Raw genomic sequence first — 17,751 nt, forward strand, 5'->3', positions numbered from 1 at the left:
ACTAATATTTAATATACGGATTGACACTGGTGCCCTCACTCGGTCCGTATGTCAGACGGTCACGTGTCACGTACGGTATGCAAGGTATCCTGAGGGAAGAGTGAGAGTTCCACAACGTGGAGGGGTTGACAGTGGTGCCCTCACTTGTTCGTTCGCTTTCAGCATATTGCGACGTATTGCAGTTTGTGTGTGCCCAGTTAAGTGGATTTACAGATTATATTGTCTAGTTTTAAACTAACCCTCACAAAATGGACAAGTGGCTTAAAAAGATTCCTGCAAAGAAACTGTGGATTGAAGATAATACTAGTAATGCGAGCAGAAGCAAACAACAAGAAAATGGCAGAGCTGACACTTCTCTTGCTCCTAGTACAAGCTCTTTGTCAACCACATTATGAGGTAAAAACAATGACGATCTAATCGGAACTGACAAGAAGTCGGCCAAAAAGATTTGAAATTATCAAGAAGACTATTTGAAATACAGATTTACATCCACTATCATTAACGATGAACCTCGCCCTAAGTGTATATTGTGCCTTGAGATATTAGCTAATGATAGTATGAAGCCATCACAATTAGCAAGACATTTAAAAACTAAGCATCCAGAACATGAAGACAAACCTCTACAATTTTTTCAGCGATGTTTAAAGTCATGTGGTACTCAATCCAGTACTTTACAAAATTTCACTAAACTTAATGATAAATGTTTAGAAGCCTCTTTTGAGGTTTCTTACTTAATAGCGAAAGACAAAAAGCCACATACCATTGGGGAAACAGTTGTTCTTCCTGCCGCGGTAAAAATGGCTGAAATAATACACGGAAAACAATATGGCGACAAACTAAAATGCATTCCTTTGTCAGCAAATACTGTTGGAAGACTCATAGAAAACATTGCTGAAGATTTGAAGAAACAAGTACTAGAACAAATTACGCAGTGTGAGAGGTTTGCTATGCAGTTGGATGAAAGTACAGATGTTTCTAACATGTCTCAGCTTATGATATTTGCTAGATTCTATTTCAATAACGAAATACGTGAAGAACTACTTTTTTGTGAGCCACTAAAGGAAAAATGTACTGGAGAAGATATATTCTCCACAGTAAATGACTTCTTTAATAAAAACAACGTTTTATGGAAAAACTGTGCAAGTGTAACCACTGATGGAGCGGCTGCTTTGACTAGAATAAAAAAAGGGATTCCGGGGTACAGTTACAGAGAGAGCACCACACGTGAAATTCATTCACTGCATCATTCATAGGCAAGCTATTGCAGCAAAGAAGTTGGAGCCAGAAATGCCCAATGTGCTACGGGATGTCATCGATGTGGTTAATTTTATAAAAACAAGACTTTTAAATAGTAGAATCTTTACAAAACTTTGTAATGAGATGGGGAGTGACCATGAAAATCTTTTGTACCACACAGAGGTTCGCTGGTTATTTCGTGGCAAAGTGCTTAAAAGAGTTGTCGAATTTAAAGATGAGTTACGCATTTTTCTTTTACAAAAAGACAAGTGTTCCAAATTTGCTGACCTTTTCTGTGATGACAAGTGGCTGTCAGTAGTATGCTACCTAGCAGATATTTTCAAAAAAATAAACACACTTAATCTGTCCCTTCAAGGTAAAGGTGACGTTTTAACAGTGAGTGAGAAAGTAACTGCTTTTCGAAAAAAACTCATGCTATGGAGGGAGCATTTTGAAAACGGATGTTTGGAAATGTTTCCATCGTTATGTGATTTTGTTGCCAAAAACAATGTAAGTGTGTCACCTATAAAAACTCTCATACTGCACACTTAAAAAATTGGAAACAGAATTTTCTAACCTGTTTAAAAATCCTCCAAATGAAGAGTTTCAGTGGGCTTTGAACCCATTTGTTAAAAATATAAAAATGCAGCACCTTCTGATTAGTTTGCAAGGACAACTGATTGACATCAGGGAAGATGGAAGTTTACTAGCAAAAATTCAACAAAAACCTTTGCATAATTGGTGGATGGGATTAAAAAATGAGTATCATGATTTAGTAAGCGCAGCCAACAATGCACTTCTTCCATTTGGATCTGTGTATCTTTGTGAGGTATCTTTTTCAGCTATGACAGCCATTAAAACCAAGTATCGAAATAAACTAAACTTAGAACCAGACTTTCAAATCACTGTATCACAAAGTGTTAAACCAAGATTTTCAATAATAGTGAAGCATATTCAATCACATTGCTCTCACTAAAGTAAGAACAAAAAGGTTTTTGTGCTGCTAAGAAATAAAATTAAAAAATACATATTTTAAAAATATTAGTTCATCTTTATCTCATCCTTTTTTAATTTCTATTTTTTGTATATGTTTTATAATGTACATAATATAATAGTACAGTAGTACATGTATATAATTTATAAATAAATATACATATATTAGGGGTGCGTGCTCAAAAATGTTTTGCTGATAGGGGTGCGCAATCAAGAAAGTTTGGAGCCCACTGCTCTAGACAAGCCACCCCCTGCTCCATCCCACACCCTGGCCTGGCTGGACAGCCCTGCCCCACTCCTTCCCTCACCATGAGGGTCTCGATCTGCTTCTCCTCCCCCCCCCACCCCAACTTAGCAGCTGGACGCTGCTCTCCAAGTTTCTGGGCTGTATTTCTGGCTATATGCGTGGCAGCTGCACACATGCACATAGCATTTATCAGTGGCATAATTGCCTACACCAGCCAAAAAAAAGCTGATTGCCGATAATGTCAATTTTCCTTTGATCAGTGCTGATCTGATATGGACCGATATATCGGTGCACCTGTATTAAAAACACCCTGACCCACACAGCAGAAAAATGGGTCGGGGAGGGGAGCAATTAGTAAAGCCTGGAAGTATTGGAAATACCCTTAGTAGAAAGTTAGGCATAGCCATACCTCGATTATTCCCTGGTCAGTGGCTGTCCAGCCTCATCTTGAACACCTGCAGTGATGCAGTCTACAACATCTATAGGCAGTCTAGTCCACTGCCTCTCTATTCTGAAAGCGAAGAGACTTTTCTGGATATCCATTCTAAATGTACTTTGCTGCATCTTCCTCTCTGCAGCAAGAGAAAAAAGGTGGTTTCCGTCTTCTTTATGGCAGCCCTTCATGTATCTGAAGATTGCTATCGTGTCCCTTCATAGACACCTTTTCCACCAGCTGAGCATGCCTAGCTCCTTCAGACTCTCCTCGTATGACTTCCATTCCAAGCAGTGTTCCCTCTAAGCTGCATGGCTCCACATGCCACACAGCTTAGAGGGAACGCTGGTTGAAAGCCATTGAACTTTTTGTTGCCCACCTCTGGACCCTCTCTAACTTTTTCACGTCTTTTTGAAGATGTAGAGCCCAAAACTGCACACAGTACTCCAAATGAGGCCTAACCAGTGCCAGGCACTATCAGTGCCAGGCACTATCATCTTGCATGTCCTGCACTTAATGCTTCTGTCTGTGCATCCCAAAATCACACTCCACCTTTTATGTGGCTGCATCATGCTGCAGACTCGTATTGAGTCTGTGGTCTACCTTTTCCATAGAGCTGCCATTCAGCTAGGTGTCCCACATTTAGTATTTGGTGTTTTGATTATTGTTCCTGAGGTGTAGCACCTTGCATTTGTCCACTTTAAACATCCTGTTAAACTGGAAAGCTGGACTAGAGCTGTCAAGTTCCTTCTGAATTGCATTCACATCCTCCAAGATGTTCGCAGTTCTTTCCAGTTTCACATCATCTGCAAATGTGCTCAAGAAGCTCTCTCTGCCAGCATCCAAATTCTTAATAAGCATGTTGAACAGCACTGGACCCATGATGGACCCCTGTGGGAACTCCACTTAAAACCTTCCGCTAGTCTAATGTGGACCCATTAATAATTACCCTTTGCTTGAGGCTGCTAAGCCAGTTATCTCTCTACCTTGTAGTATTTTTATATAACCCATGTTTCTCCAATTTGTTTATGAGAAGGTTGTGTGGGACCTTGTCAAAAGCAAGTCCAGATGCACTATATCCACAGTACTTCCTTCATCCACACAAGTAATGTATGAGTCTAGTTTTAAGTCAGTACAGCTTTAGATCTCAATCCCGTGAACTGACTTTTATTTTGATGTTAGAAATACTTATTTATGTTTGTTAGTCTGTTTCTTATACTGATTCTTATAGGGGATCCTGGTTTTCTCTGTTTAAAAAATCCAGAATTCTCTGATTTTAAAACAATATCTGCATTTTTCCGCAATTACAAGGAAACACCACGGGTGTGTGTATGTGAGAGTGAGTGAGTGGAACACAATGTTTTGTTGACATTTGCAATTTGGAAGCCTACTAGTGCCTCAATCATTATAATAAAATAAATTCTAAATACCTGTATGTTTCAGTACTAAATTTTGATTTTTTTTCTATGATTTAAAAAAAAATAAATAAAAAATCAGAGTTCTCCCTGCCCACTTCTCTCACCAGGATACAGGTCCAGCTGTGGCTGCCCCCCCTCTGTCACCGCTTTGTGGTGCTAAGCAGTCCTGATACTCTGGTCCCTTGCCCTTACCCGTGCTGTTGCCCCTCACTTCTAACTCACAGCTTCCCATCCGTGCTACTACCTCTCACTCCAAACCCCACTAGCCCTGCTGGTGCCCCTCACTCTTGATTTGCAGCCCGCTGCCCACCACCCCCTGCCAGAGAGGGCCCCCAACTGCCAAAGCTAGGGGACCCAGCAGCTGCATCCTACCTGCTCCACAGGCACCAGCAGCACCCCAGTCCCGGCTGCCATGCACAGGTGGCAGCAATTGCTGCGGCTGGGGTAGAGTGTGGAGCCTTCTGCCCCCTCCACCCCTCCCTCTCTCCCCCCCACAAGTGGCATGCTCAGAGAAGAGTCAATTGGAGCCCTGGGGGGAGTGGGGGAGAATGCGGGCTGCCTGCTGTGGGGCTCTCCACCCTGCTGCCCTCCACCTAGGGGCCTCTGTGGTCCAGTGGGCGGGACCTAGCACAAGAGGGCAAAGCAGAGTGGAAAGACTCATTGCTGCCATTGGGAGCCCTGCATCAGCTGCTCTGCCATGGTGAGATGACCCCTGCGTACCCAGCAGCAGTGGGGATGGCGATGGCAGTATGGAGTTGTGCCCCCTTTGCTGCTGCCAGGCAGGCAGGGGTGCCTCACCATGGCAGTGTGGCAGGCACAAGGCTCCCAGCAGCAGCAGCACCAAGCCTCCCGACCCCACTCCTCCCTCCCATGCTGGGTTCCACCCACTGGTCCATGGAGGCAACCAGGCTGCAGCTCCTCATTCTGCTGTGGGTCCACAAATCTGGGGGGGCATGCATCCCCTCCCCACCTCACATAACCCTTCTAACACGTTGCTTCTGGCATTCACACTCCAACTGGGAGTGTGCACAGTGGCAAAGAGCCAATCCCCCTCCCCCCCAACCCCTAGATGAGCCACCTATGGCTCTCTCCTACTTTCCAGCTGGGCCTTGCACCAGCACATTCCCACCTAGGCCCTGAGTACTGCCCCGGCCGGGTAGTACTGTCAGCCATCATCCCTCACTTCCAGAGCTTTCTCACTTGCATTGAAGAGCTCTATCTAACTCAAGAAGTCTACGAGTCAACCAGGGGCAAGGCACTCCTAGACTTGGTTCTGGCCAAAGGGGACAATCTAGTGAGCCACCTGAGGATCAAAGGGAAACTGGGTGACAGTGACCATAAGATGATCACTTTCTCCATCCACCGTAAGTCAGGGAAATCAGACAGTAAGATAGAAATCCTTGATTTTAGGAAAACTGATTTCCACAAGCTTAGGAGATTGGCTGACAAGGCCCTGTGGGACCCTGGTCTGATAAGGAAAGGAGTACAAGGAGAGTGGTCGTTCCTCAAGGAAGCGATCTTAGGAGCACAAAGGAAGTCCATTCCAGTTCATAAGAAAAGCAGTAAAAGGGCTGGGAGACCCCCTTGGCTTGGTAGTGAAGTCATGGACCTCCTAAAATTAAAAAGAGAGAAGCCTACAAGGGGTGGAAGTCAGAAATAACCACCAAAGAGAAGTACTCAGCAATAGCGCACACCTGTAGGGAGCAGATTAGGACAGCAAAGGCACAAACTAAATACAAATTGGCAACCGAAATCAAGGACAATAAAGTCTTTCTTTAGATATGTAGGAAGTCAGAGAAAAAATAAAGAAAGCATAGGGCCCCTGCTGAACAAAATGGAATGGCTGACAACTGACACTATAAAAAGCAAATAAGCTGGTAATTTCTGAATGAGCACTTTGAGTTGGTATTCCACCAGTCAAAGGGCCTTAGCTTGCTTGATAGGGAAAAATGGTGATCAAGGTAGGAGTGATCACCCTCCCGTAATTGGCGAAGATCTCTGGGGAGAGCACCTACAGAAGCTAAATATCTACAAGTCAGGAGGACTGGATGAACTATACCCAAGATTACTAAAAGAACTGGCTGACATCATCATGCAACCTATGGCAAAGTTATTTGAAGACTCATGGCACTCAGGAGAGGTCCCAGAAGATTGAAGGAAGGCCGTGTGGTTCCTATCTTTAAGAAAGGGAGAAAGGAGGATCCGGGGAATTACAGGCCAATCAGTATGACTTGAATCCCTGGTAAAATCCTGGAAAAAATTGTCAAAGAATCCATTAGTGATAAGTTAATACAAGACAGTATTCTGAAGAATATCTAACATGGCTTTGTTACGGGCAGGTCATGCCTGACCAACCTAATTTTCTTTTATGATCGGGTAACTCACCACCTGGATAGGGGAAATGAGGTTGATGTCATATACTTGGACTTCAAAAAGGCCTTCACCCTAGCTTCCCACAATGTCTTCGTGGTAAAATTGGGAAAATGCGGCCTCATCTATTTTACGGTCCAGTGCCTAGGAACCTGGCTCCAAAGTAAGACCCAGAGAGTTTTGACTGATGGAACTAAGTCAACATGGCAGAAGGTGACCAGTGGCATCCCTCAGGGTTCAGTACTTGGACCAGTACTTTTCAGTGTGTTCATCAATGATTTGGATTTGGGTATTAAAAACAAACTGGCAAAGTTTGCCGATGACACCCGATTATGGGGGAGTGTGGTCACACTCAAGGACAGGCTGGCAATACAGGCCAACTGTGATGGGGGCAAAAGCCCCGAGCCACAGGGTGCGGGTGGCAGTGACAAAAGCTCCAAGTCATGGGTGGCATGCTCACATGCTGAGCCATGGGAAGCACGCTGGCAGTGGAAAGATTGCTGCACTGTGAGTAATGTTGGCAACCCCACCAGCAGCAGTGCAGCCCCCCCAGGACCAGGGAGTGGGACAGTGGTGGTAGGCTGCAAGACATACTAAGAGCACTGCAGTGTCCCTTGCCACAGCCAGCAGGGACCCGAAGACAGGCTGAAGAAAAAAGACTGGCACCAGTGTGGACGTGCTTTGTAAGTGTGTGCCAGCACTGATTTGCCAGCTGGGGCAGCGAGGCGGCAATAAAAGCCCTATTCTCCGGTTTGACGGGACCGGAAGGAAGTCCCTGGCAGCCTAGGGCAGGCTGCAGCCAGACCAGAGAGCTGGAGGGCAACAGTTGGTGGCAGCCTCCATGTGCGGAGCTGCCCCTATGCACTGACTTGGTGGAATCAGTGCACTTACCTGAAGAAAATACTTGGAAGCCCAGTCGTGGAAAGGAAAGAGAGGATGATGACAGACCTACAGGATGGGATGAAGGCAACGACTGGTAACAATATTGCATCTGTGCAAACATCAGAGTAACAATGGGTTGATGCTAGGTGGGGTGTAGGGGAGGTGGGGCCCCAAAATCCTTGCGCTGACAAGTGACCTTAGCAAGATACCATTTCACTAGGAGTAATACCAATCTCAAGATCAAAATTTCCATCAAAGACACGGCAAACAAGAAGCTTTGGTGGTCTAGGTAATGAGTGCCAGGGCAAACTGTTGGCCCACAGGGCCATGGTTGGCTTGGGACAGCTAGAGAAGGCCAAGCAAGGAGCTCTGGACAGGCATGGCAAGTTACAAATTTGTGCGTTGGCTGGGAACAAGGGAGATAAGGGAATCCTGGAGCCTGACACGGAAATGGAGGTTAATATGATACTCCAAGTAAAGCTGTTAGGATAAACGCTACAAGCGGTGACTAAAGTACTTGAAGTCCAACAGCAATAGGCCCTACAACAAAGTGAATGGCTTAGGCATAACTGGTTTGCCTTTAAAACTCATAAGATGTTGAAAGACTGTGATGCTGAAGCATTTATAGACGCCTTTGAAAGGAATGCCATACAAACTGGATTGGCTAGGTCCCTGTGGGCTGGGCAGTTAGGGTCGCTACTGATCAGAAAGGCCCAAGCAGCATATAGGGCCCTCCCCAGGGATGAAGCATATGACTATGATAAAGTCAAGCAGGCAATTCTTCACCAGCAAGAATTAACCCCAGAGTATTACATGAGACTCTTTAGGGCTAAAAAAGGGAAAGATGAGAAGAAAACCCAGGTCCTGATGCAGCTGTTAAAAGATATGCTGGACAAATGGGTCCCTCCAGCCACAGTAGTCAGGGAGGTGCTTGCAGACCAAATACTGCTAGAACAGTTTATCCAAGACCTAGAGGAAGGGACTCAATTATGGGTAAGATGGCACTTTCCTAAGTCAGCCGAAGAGGCCCAGAGAATACCCGAAGTTTATGCAGCATCAGAAGTGGAAACGGGGAAGGAAAAACCTTATAAAAGTGAGAAGAACCAGTTCCATAGGGACAAGGGATGTTATCAAGGCCCATTAAGACAGGCAGGCAAGGGAGTGCTGTGCTATTGCTGTAGGCGTATGGGACATTTGGCCAGAAAGTGTCCTCAAGGACCACATGACCAGTGGAGACCAACAGGCAGCACCACGGGCCCCTGGGAAAAACAGGATAATAGCGAGCCTGTGGAAGAGATGGGCTGTAGTTTCAGCGGTGGGAAGCGAGGTTACAGTGTAGGACCACCCCGAAGTTGCAGCATGGATAGCAGGATGAGCTTTACATGCCACACTCGACACAGCCTGCTTGAAGATCCTTATAAGATCCGGCCTGATACTGGAAAGTGCCAGAACATGGTGCAAGCCCCTTGGATGAAGGTGGGGTTTGCCCCAGAGCTCACTGGGGAAATGATCGTGGGGAGAGATTGGCCCCCACTATACGATGTCCTAAATGAAGTAAAGCAAGCCGAATTGGAAAGGAAAGGATGGCCCCAAGGGGAAGGCTGGATAGCAGGGGAGGAAGAGCCTAGCTTCTCTGAGGAAGAACCATTTATTAGCTTGGGAGAGGCCCCAACAGGCTCACACTTCAAAATCACACAAGATGAAGAAGCAGAGTTCGCAAAGCTCGAGAAGATGAAGTCACCAACATCGAAGGACAAGTGGTGAGTGAGACTGCAGCTACAAGTAAATGACCCACATTTTGAGATTTGGGATAGGTTATTTTACTAGGTAAAGCAATTGAATGGGGTTGAGTGCGTCTAACAGCTATTGGTGCCCCAGGTGTTCAGAAGGGAGGTGTGGAATATAGCCCACACAACACCTATAGGTGGACACTTCAGGAGAGAGAGAACTTTAGGCAAAATTAAACAAAGGTTCTTTTTGCCAGGCATGCAAGAAGAAGCATGCCGGTGCAGGTCCTGCATGGAGTGTCAGTTGGTAGAGGAATGATGGCCACAGAGAGTGCCGTTGCAGGTGATGCCTATTATTAACACCCCCTTTGAACAAGTTGCCCTTGATATTGTAGGTCCACTCACAAAAAGTAGTGCAGGGCACCAGTACATACTCGTCTTAATTGACTGTATCACCTGATACCCAGAGGCACTACCACTTAAGACAGCCACTGCATGTCGGATCATGGTAGAATTGTTAAATTGGATCTCCCATTTCAGTGTACCCAGGAAAATCATTACCAACCAGGGTATGAATTTCATGTCGGGGTGTTAAAAGCCATATGCCACGTGCTGGGCATTAAGCATTTGCGAACATCAGTTTATCACCCCCAGTCAAATGGCTTGCTTGAGCGACTAAACAGCACGATTAAATGCCTATTGCAGCAATGCATACAGAAACAGCCCAGGAAATGGGACCTGTTGCTTCTGCCATTAATGTTCGCTCTCAGGGGCACACCAAAGGTGTCAACCCAGTTCATGCCTATCAAACTGATATTTAGCCACAAGCCCCAAAGCCTATTGCAAGTAGCCAGAGAAGTGTGGGAAAGGCCGGGGCACTATCAAGTCAAAGCCCAACAATATAGGCAGGATACAATGGAACGTTTCAAGCAAGCACAGCAGTTAGCGTAGGTGAATATGAAGAGGGTACAACAACGGCAGAAAGCCAGTTATGACCAGAAGGCACAAGAGAGAGTTTCAGCTGGGGGATAAGGTGTTGGTTCTGCTTCCCTCCTCCGCAAATAAATTATTAACCAAATGGCAAGAGCCATTTGAGATAACAAGGAGGGCTGGACCTGTAGATTATGAAGTGCACTGCCCAGGGCATATAAGGGAACACCCAGATCTACCATGTAAACCTATTGAAGGCAAAGATCTAGGCCCCAAGGCAGGAGAACGGACCTAGAGGGGCAAGATAGAGATAGGAGACAGCCTCACTGATGAACAACAAAAGGAGGTGGGGCGGATCATTGACAGATTTGGTGATGTATTCAGCAAGGTACCCAGAAAAACTAGGGGCGTGGTCCATGAAATAAATGCCAAAAGGGGTGGTCATTAGAGAAAAGTGGAGGCCGGTGCCCTACCACCTGCAAACGTGGGTATATGAGGAAATACAGAAAATGCTTGGGCAAGGGGTAGTAATACCATCCTGAAGCCCCTGGAGAACCCCAGAGTTGTCCTTCCGAAATCCGATAGGTCACTAAGGATCTGCATGGATTTCAGTGGGCTCAACATGGTAGTGTGTTTTGATGCATTCCCCATGCCATGTAGAAGAACTACTGGAATGGATAGGTCAGGAAAAATACATCTCTACCCTGGATCTTTCCAGGGGCTATTGGCAGATCCCCATGGGAGGAGAAAGACCGACAAAAAACAGTTTTTGGTACACCGTGGAGGCTATTTGAATTTACCCGGACATTGTTTGGCCTCTACAGCGTGGCAGCCTCCTTCCAAAGGCTGATGGATAACATCCTCACCCCAGATACAAGGTATGTGGCGGCGTACATTAACAATATTGTAATCTATTCTCAGTCATGGCCAGAACATCAGCAATGTGTTGAAGTGGTGTTACAAGAACTTAAGTTTAAGATGACCGCGAACCCTACAGAGTACATTGGGATTGCGAGAGACTGACTACCTGGGGTTCTGTGCAGGACAGAGGCTCTTACACACACTGGCAAGCAAAATAGAGATCATAGAGAAATACCAACCTCCACAAACAAAGAGACAAATGCACTTCTTTCTGGGTTTGGCCATCTACTATCAACAGTTTATACCGGACTGTGCAGAGTCGGACGTACCCTTAACTGACTCCATAAGTGGAAAAGTACAGGGCACAATAAGATGGACTCCCCGATAGAAGAGGCCTTTGAGAACATCAAGAGGGCTTTGTGTAGTGATGTGCTATTAAGGACCCCTAACTTTTCTAAGCCTTTTACCCTACAGACAGGAGCATCTGAAATGGCTGTGGGGGCAGTCTTATGTCAAGAAGAAGATGGGACGGAAAGGCTAGTAGCGTTTGCAAGTAGGAAATTAAGCACAGCAAAAAGCAGGTACTCCACAATTGAGCAGGAATGCCTGGCTATCAAATGGGCAGTCACTTATTTCTGTTATTATTTAAGGGAACAGGAATTCACACTCATAATGGACCGTGCACCCTTGCAATGATTGCATAAGTCTAAGTATGATAACAAGTGTACAATGCGCTGGGTGCTAACTGTGCAGCCTTTTAAGTTCTATGTAGGGTACAAGCCCAGGACAACAAACAGTCGCTGATTTCTCGTCCCAATGCAGTGAACTAGCAGCAAGGCCCAAGGAGCAAACAGCATGGCAGGAGCAGAAGAGTAGCTGAGCAGGCCCAGGAGGTGACACATGTCAGACACTACAAGGCAACTTAACAGGAGATATGTGACGGCAGCAAAAGCTCTGAGCCGCAGGGCTCCAGCAGCAAAAGCCCTGAGCTGGAGGGCTCCGTCAGCAGAAGCCCCGAGCCACGGGTGGCATCCGTGCACACTGAGCCAGGGAAGCATGGCAGTGGCAGAAGGATTGTTGCACCACAAGCAATGCTGGTGACCCTGCTAGCAGCAGTCCAGCCTCCCAAGACCCGGGAGCAGGACAGCGGCTGCGGAGCCGCAAGATATAGCAACAACACTGCCGCGTCCCTCACCACAGCCAGGAGGGGCCTGGAGACAGACTGAAGAAAAAAAGCTGTCACCAGCTTGGGCACATGCCAGCGCTGATTCGCCAGCTGGGGCAGTGAGGCAGCAATAAGAGCCCCGTGATCCAGTTCAACAGGGAGACTGGAAGGAAGTGTCCCTGGCAACCTAGGGCAGGCTGCAGCCAGAGCGGAAAGCTGAAGGGCGATGGCTGGTGGCAGCCTCCCTGTGCGAAGCTGCCCCCATGCACAGACTCGGCAGAGTCAGTGCACTTACCTGAAGAAAATACTTGGAAGCCACATCGTGGAAAGGACAGAGAGGACGACGACAGACCTACAGGATGGGATGAAGGCGATGACTGGTAATGATATTGCGTCCATGCAAACATCAAAGTAACAACGGCTTGATGCTAGGTGGAGTGTAGGGGAGGTGGGGCCCCAAAATCCTTGTGCTGACTTGATGATCTGTAAAGTCCCTTCTAGCCCATAACATATGAAGCCCTGTCCCACTCCCTCCCCTCACCATGGCTACTACTGCCTGAACTTGCCCCTCCTTCCTGCCCCTGCTCCCCTACACATTACCTATGCCCTGCCCCCATAGGTTTACCTGCAGGCAGTTGGAGGAGTTGCTATCCACTGCTGCCTGGCTATTCCTGGCCACGTGGAAGTGTGCTCAGGCACACATACACGTGGCACCCCCTGTGTCCTGCTCCTCCCAGCCCCAAGCTGGAGCTCTGCCAACATGGGCAACTGATGCCACTTTAGTCAGGGGGGCACATGCCCCCCCAGTGACCAGTCAGTGACTGGGCAAGGGGGATCTCCCCCGCAGCTGATCTTGCTGACGCATGTTGAGGGGAGGTGTTCTCCCCACAGCTGATCGCAAGACAGCTGATTGCTGCAGCCGGTTCCGGAAATGGCTGTGGCTGCTTCCGGGAGCACCATGGTGCTCCACTCCCCAGCTAGCACTTGCAGGGGGGGCACCAGCACTCCCGCCTGCCCGTTGCCTAAGTGGCAAGCATGGCCAGTTAGGGGGTCCACCAGTGCTCTCAGGGGGTCCCCCTGTGGCCAATTTCGATTGTGGGGGGGCCTCCGCAGACAGTTGCTGCAGCTGATCACTGCGGCCACTTCCAGAAGTGGCTGTGGCTGTGGCCGCTTCTGGGAGCACCATGGCTCTCCACTCCCCGACCGGCGCTTGCAGGGGGAGCACCGGTGCTCCCGCCTTTCCCCCCTTGTCCATTGCCTAAGCAGCGAGTGCAGCCAGTCAGGGGGTGCACCAGCGCTTTCGGGGTGCACGCCCCCCCCATGCACCGCCATGCATTCCCACTGTCTGCCAACCTGCAAGGGGGGAAACCCATGTTTTCCTGCATTGTTCTCCTTTAATTTCATAGATTTCATAGACATTGGGGCTAGAAGGGACCTCGGAAGATCGAGTCCAGCCCCCTGGCCCAGGGGCAGGAAGTCAGCTAGGGTCATAGGATCCCAGCAAGAAAAACATCGAGGTTTCTATTGAGGGCGTTCAAAATAGGTGCCTGAACCACCTCTGGCGGCAGGCTATCAGTAAAGAAGTTCTTCCTTATGTCCAGCCTGAAACAGTCTCGCAGTAGTTTATAACCATTCGACCTTGTCATCCTTTGGGGTGCTCTGATGATCAAACGTTCCCCCAGATCCTGGTGAACACCCCTGATAAACTTATAGGTGGCCATCAGATCGCCTTTGAGCCTGCGCTTTTCCAGGCTAAAGAGTCCCATAGCTCTCAGCCTCTCGTCATAAGGTCTGTTTTCTTGACTTCTGATCATGCGTGTGGCTGTCCTCTGGACTCTCTCAAGCTTCTTCACATCCTTTTTGAATTGTGGAGCCCAAAACTTGGATGCAGTACTCAAGCTGCGGCCTCACCAAGGCCGAGTATAATGGGAGAATGACGTCCCGGGATTTGCTTGAGAAGCATCTATGGATGCAAGCCAGGGTTTTGCTCGCTTTACTAGCCTCAGCATCACGTTGGAGGCTCATGTTCATCTTGTGGTTGGTCATGACCCCCAAGCCCCTCTCATCTGTCGTGCTAGCCAACGTAGCACTGCTGAGCCTATAAGCATGCTGGCGGTTTTTCCTCTCAAGGTGGAGAACCTTGCATTTTTCAGTGTTAAACACCATCAGGTTCTCATCTGCCCCAAGGTCAGCCTGGATCACCCTTCTGTCCTCAGGTGTGGATGCTTTACCCCAGAGTTTGGTATCATCGGTGTACTTGGCCAGTCCACTTCTGACTCTAATGTCCACATCATTAATGAAGATGTTGAACGATATAGATCCAAGGACAGCGCCTTGAGGGACCCCAGTGGTCACAGGGCAGGCACCATGACAATTGACTTCCGTCAAACACCACCCTCTGGATCTGACCACAGAGCCATTTTCCGAGCCAGCGGATCATGGTGGACCGGAGGCCACAGTTGGCCAGTTTTGCCAAGAGGTGATCATGGGATACCAGATAGAAGGCTTTTTTAAAGTCAAGATATAGGACATCAATCTCTTCCTCCTTATCCAGGTGATAGGTCACTTGGTCGTAAAAGGAAATGAGATCGGTCAAGCACAACCTACCTGCAACAAACCCATGCTGGCTATCCCTCAGGATGTTGCCCTCAACCAATCTGTTAAGAATGTTCTTTTTGATAATCTTTTTCTAAGACATTCCCTGGGATAAAGGTCAGGCTGATGGGCCTGTAGTTTGCTGGATCCACTTTCCTCCCTTTCTTGAAAATAGGCACCACATTGGCTTTCTTCCAACCATTGGGCACTTCACCAGAGCACCAGGAGTTCTCGAAGATCCGTGCCAGGGGCTGAACTATTATGTAGGCCAGCTCCTCGTGTACTCTGGGGTGTAAATTGTCAGGCCTGTTTGACTTGCAGGTGTCCAGCCTCTCAAGGTGTTCCTTCACGAGGTCAGCATTGATGGAGGGCAAGGAACCACCTTCACTCAGGCATCCCTGTCCTGTAATGGGCAGGGGCGTCCCATGGGATTTGTGAAAGACCGATACAAAGTACCCATTTAGTAAGTTGGCTTTTTCCTGGGCGTCGGTTGTCAGTTCTCCCATCTGGTTTAGCAGGGGTCCAGCGTTGCTCTTGCTTTTCCTCTGGCTCCCCACATATCTAAAAAAGGACTCTTTATTGTCCTTGATACTTGTAGCCAGTTGGAGTTCCATCATAGCCTTGGCTTTCATGGTTGGCTCCCTGCAGGGCTGGACCAGTGCAGTATATTCCTCCTTGGAGGTGGATCCCATTCTCCATCTTTTGTAGCTCTGTCTTTTTAGACGCAGGAGGTCTGCTAGTTCCGTGTTGAGCCAAGGGGGCTGCTGTGCCCTCTTGCTGCCTTTTCTCCAAGACAGGATAGCCATAGCTTGTGCATCTAGGATCACTCCCTTGAGGAGCAGCCACTCTTCCTGGACTCCCCTCCCTTTGGGGTCGTAGTCCCTTAAGACCTCACTGTCAAGTCTCCTGAGCTTGTCCTGAAGTCGAGAGACTTTTTAAAGGAGAAAATCTGTGTTTTTCCACAGCAAGTGGACAACCCAGATCCCTCCTTTTACCATATATGGATAACTTGTAGAGTGGCTGGAAAAGGAAAGGATAAGAAGGTACTTGGATTTGTTTTTCTGAATTCATTCGCTAGTTTTTACTAGGAGTAAGAAAAATAGCCTTTACTGATGCAAGAAAAATAGGAACGAAGAAAAATGTTGTTGTCCAGGTTTTGTTGGAGGGTGTATTTATGTTTTTGCTTCCCTAGGGAATGTTGGATAAGGTTAAGTGTTGACATAGAAACTCAACTCATAGATGCAGAACTAGTGTTGCAATAGTGGGGGGGGAATTATGTTATATAGGGTTTTTTTTAATGTAAATCTAAATAAGAAACTAAATATGCTGCTAGTGAGCTTTTCTCAATGTCTCCAGTAGTTTTCTTCTTTAAATTTGGAGTAACTAAACTGGAAAGCTTAGCTCATTTTATTTTTCCACATTGCATGATGTACTGCATGATCATTCTAAATGATTTGTAAGCACTTCTGTAAATTGCCTCATTGAGACTTTTGTGACCTCTATGCTTTTCTTTATTTTAGGTTTCTCATAAATTGTGATGAGATTACATCTGTTTTCAAAAATATAGGAAAGTTTCAGTGGGAAAAACCTACAAAGTAAGCATTTTCTTTTTCATTAATAAAGGAAATATACATTAATTTCAGCCTTCTTCTAGTTGCTGAACACTTTGCAAAAGTTCTAAAGGTATGCTTACCAATTTTAACACCAACAGGTATATATGCAACTAGAAATCATAGGTTGGCATTTAGTCATTCATGTTAAACCCAAATAGGAACTAGGACTTTATAGGTTAAAATATTTCTGGAGCATTGAATCTTTTCTTTTGTATGCATTGTTTTACCTTAGAAAACTAATAGAGGGATTTCCTTATGCTGAACACTATATTAGTGACAAACCAGGGTTGAATGATCAGGATGCTATTAAATTTAGTATGTGCACATTTCTCTGCATCCAGCCCACAGAGCCATGGCATGTACTCCACAAGACCCCCACAGGTTTGCAAACTTAGCAGAGGGAGTGATGGCAGTTAATGCCACCAACTTCCCCCACTGCCAGATTTTCAGCTCCTGACCCCTAAGGTAGGTCAGAGCTGGACCACACCCCATCTATCCATGCACCTAAATCGGGGCTGAGTCATGCTCCCTTCCCCCTAAGTGGCCAGGTTGGGGCCAAGCTATGCCCCCTTCTGCACAGCCAGATCAGGTCTAGGCTCCCCCTTCCTCCTGCACCTGCCAGATTAGACCACCAGCCAGATCCTGCAAAAAGATTGAGCACTGCCGCTTTCTCTACAGCATCTACTTCTGCCACTGTCAGAAACGGGATATAGGGTTAGATGAACCATTGGTCTAATCTAGCATGACATTTCTTATGTTCTTATGATCTTACTAAATACCAAGTTGAATATCAAATTCTGGTATGAATGGAGAGAGGAAGTTTGGGACAGGGTGGCAGTAAAAGACATAAAGTGACTTTCTGTAACAGTGATTCTTAGCCAGGGTACTGTGTTACCCTGGGGTGCTGTGAGATACTAAAAAAGAGTGTCATGAAATGTGGGATAAGTAAGTAAGTGCAGACTCAGGCTGGTTCTTGCCTGGCCAGTCTCCCACCTTCACTGCCTGGCTCCTCTGCAAAGAAGTGAGCACTGCAATGTAGTAAACTAGTTTTTAAAATTGGGTGCTGCTCAGTTCACAGAACTTATATATGGGTGCCTCAATCCAAAAAGATTGAGAACCACTGCTATGTTTGTTTTGTTTGTTTTTTGCTTCTTGGCTTCTTAAAGGCTCAGATCAAGTATATAGACACTTATAGTACATACGCAGAAGTATTATATTAAACAGCCAGTCATCTGCTTTTTAATTCTGTACCCAAACTTTACATAGAACGCTGCTTTCATA

The 17,751-nt window shown here is 46.8% G+C and overlaps 1 protein-coding gene across 2 annotated transcripts in view; it reads left to right on the top strand.

Moving 5' to 3' along the window:
• Positions 1-17,751, top strand: part of RNF17 (ring finger protein 17) — a 123,206-nt gene that overhangs the window by 30,468 nt on the left and 74,987 nt on the right. For both annotated transcript variants that reach the window (XM_019525070.1, XM_019525071.1), the window contains exon 10: positions 16,378-16,452. In XM_019525070.1, the coding sequence (XP_019380615.1) occupies positions 16,378-16,452 (75 nt within the window). The remainder of the gene's footprint in view (positions 1-16,377; positions 16,453-17,751) is intronic.

The sequence above is a fragment of the Gavialis gangeticus genome, unplaced genomic scaffold (genome assembly GCF_001723915.1).
Source record: "Gavialis gangeticus isolate Ggan-Ray unplaced genomic scaffold, GavGan_comp1, whole genome shotgun sequence".
NCBI lineage: Eukaryota > Metazoa > Chordata > Crocodylia > Gavialidae > Gavialis > Gavialis gangeticus.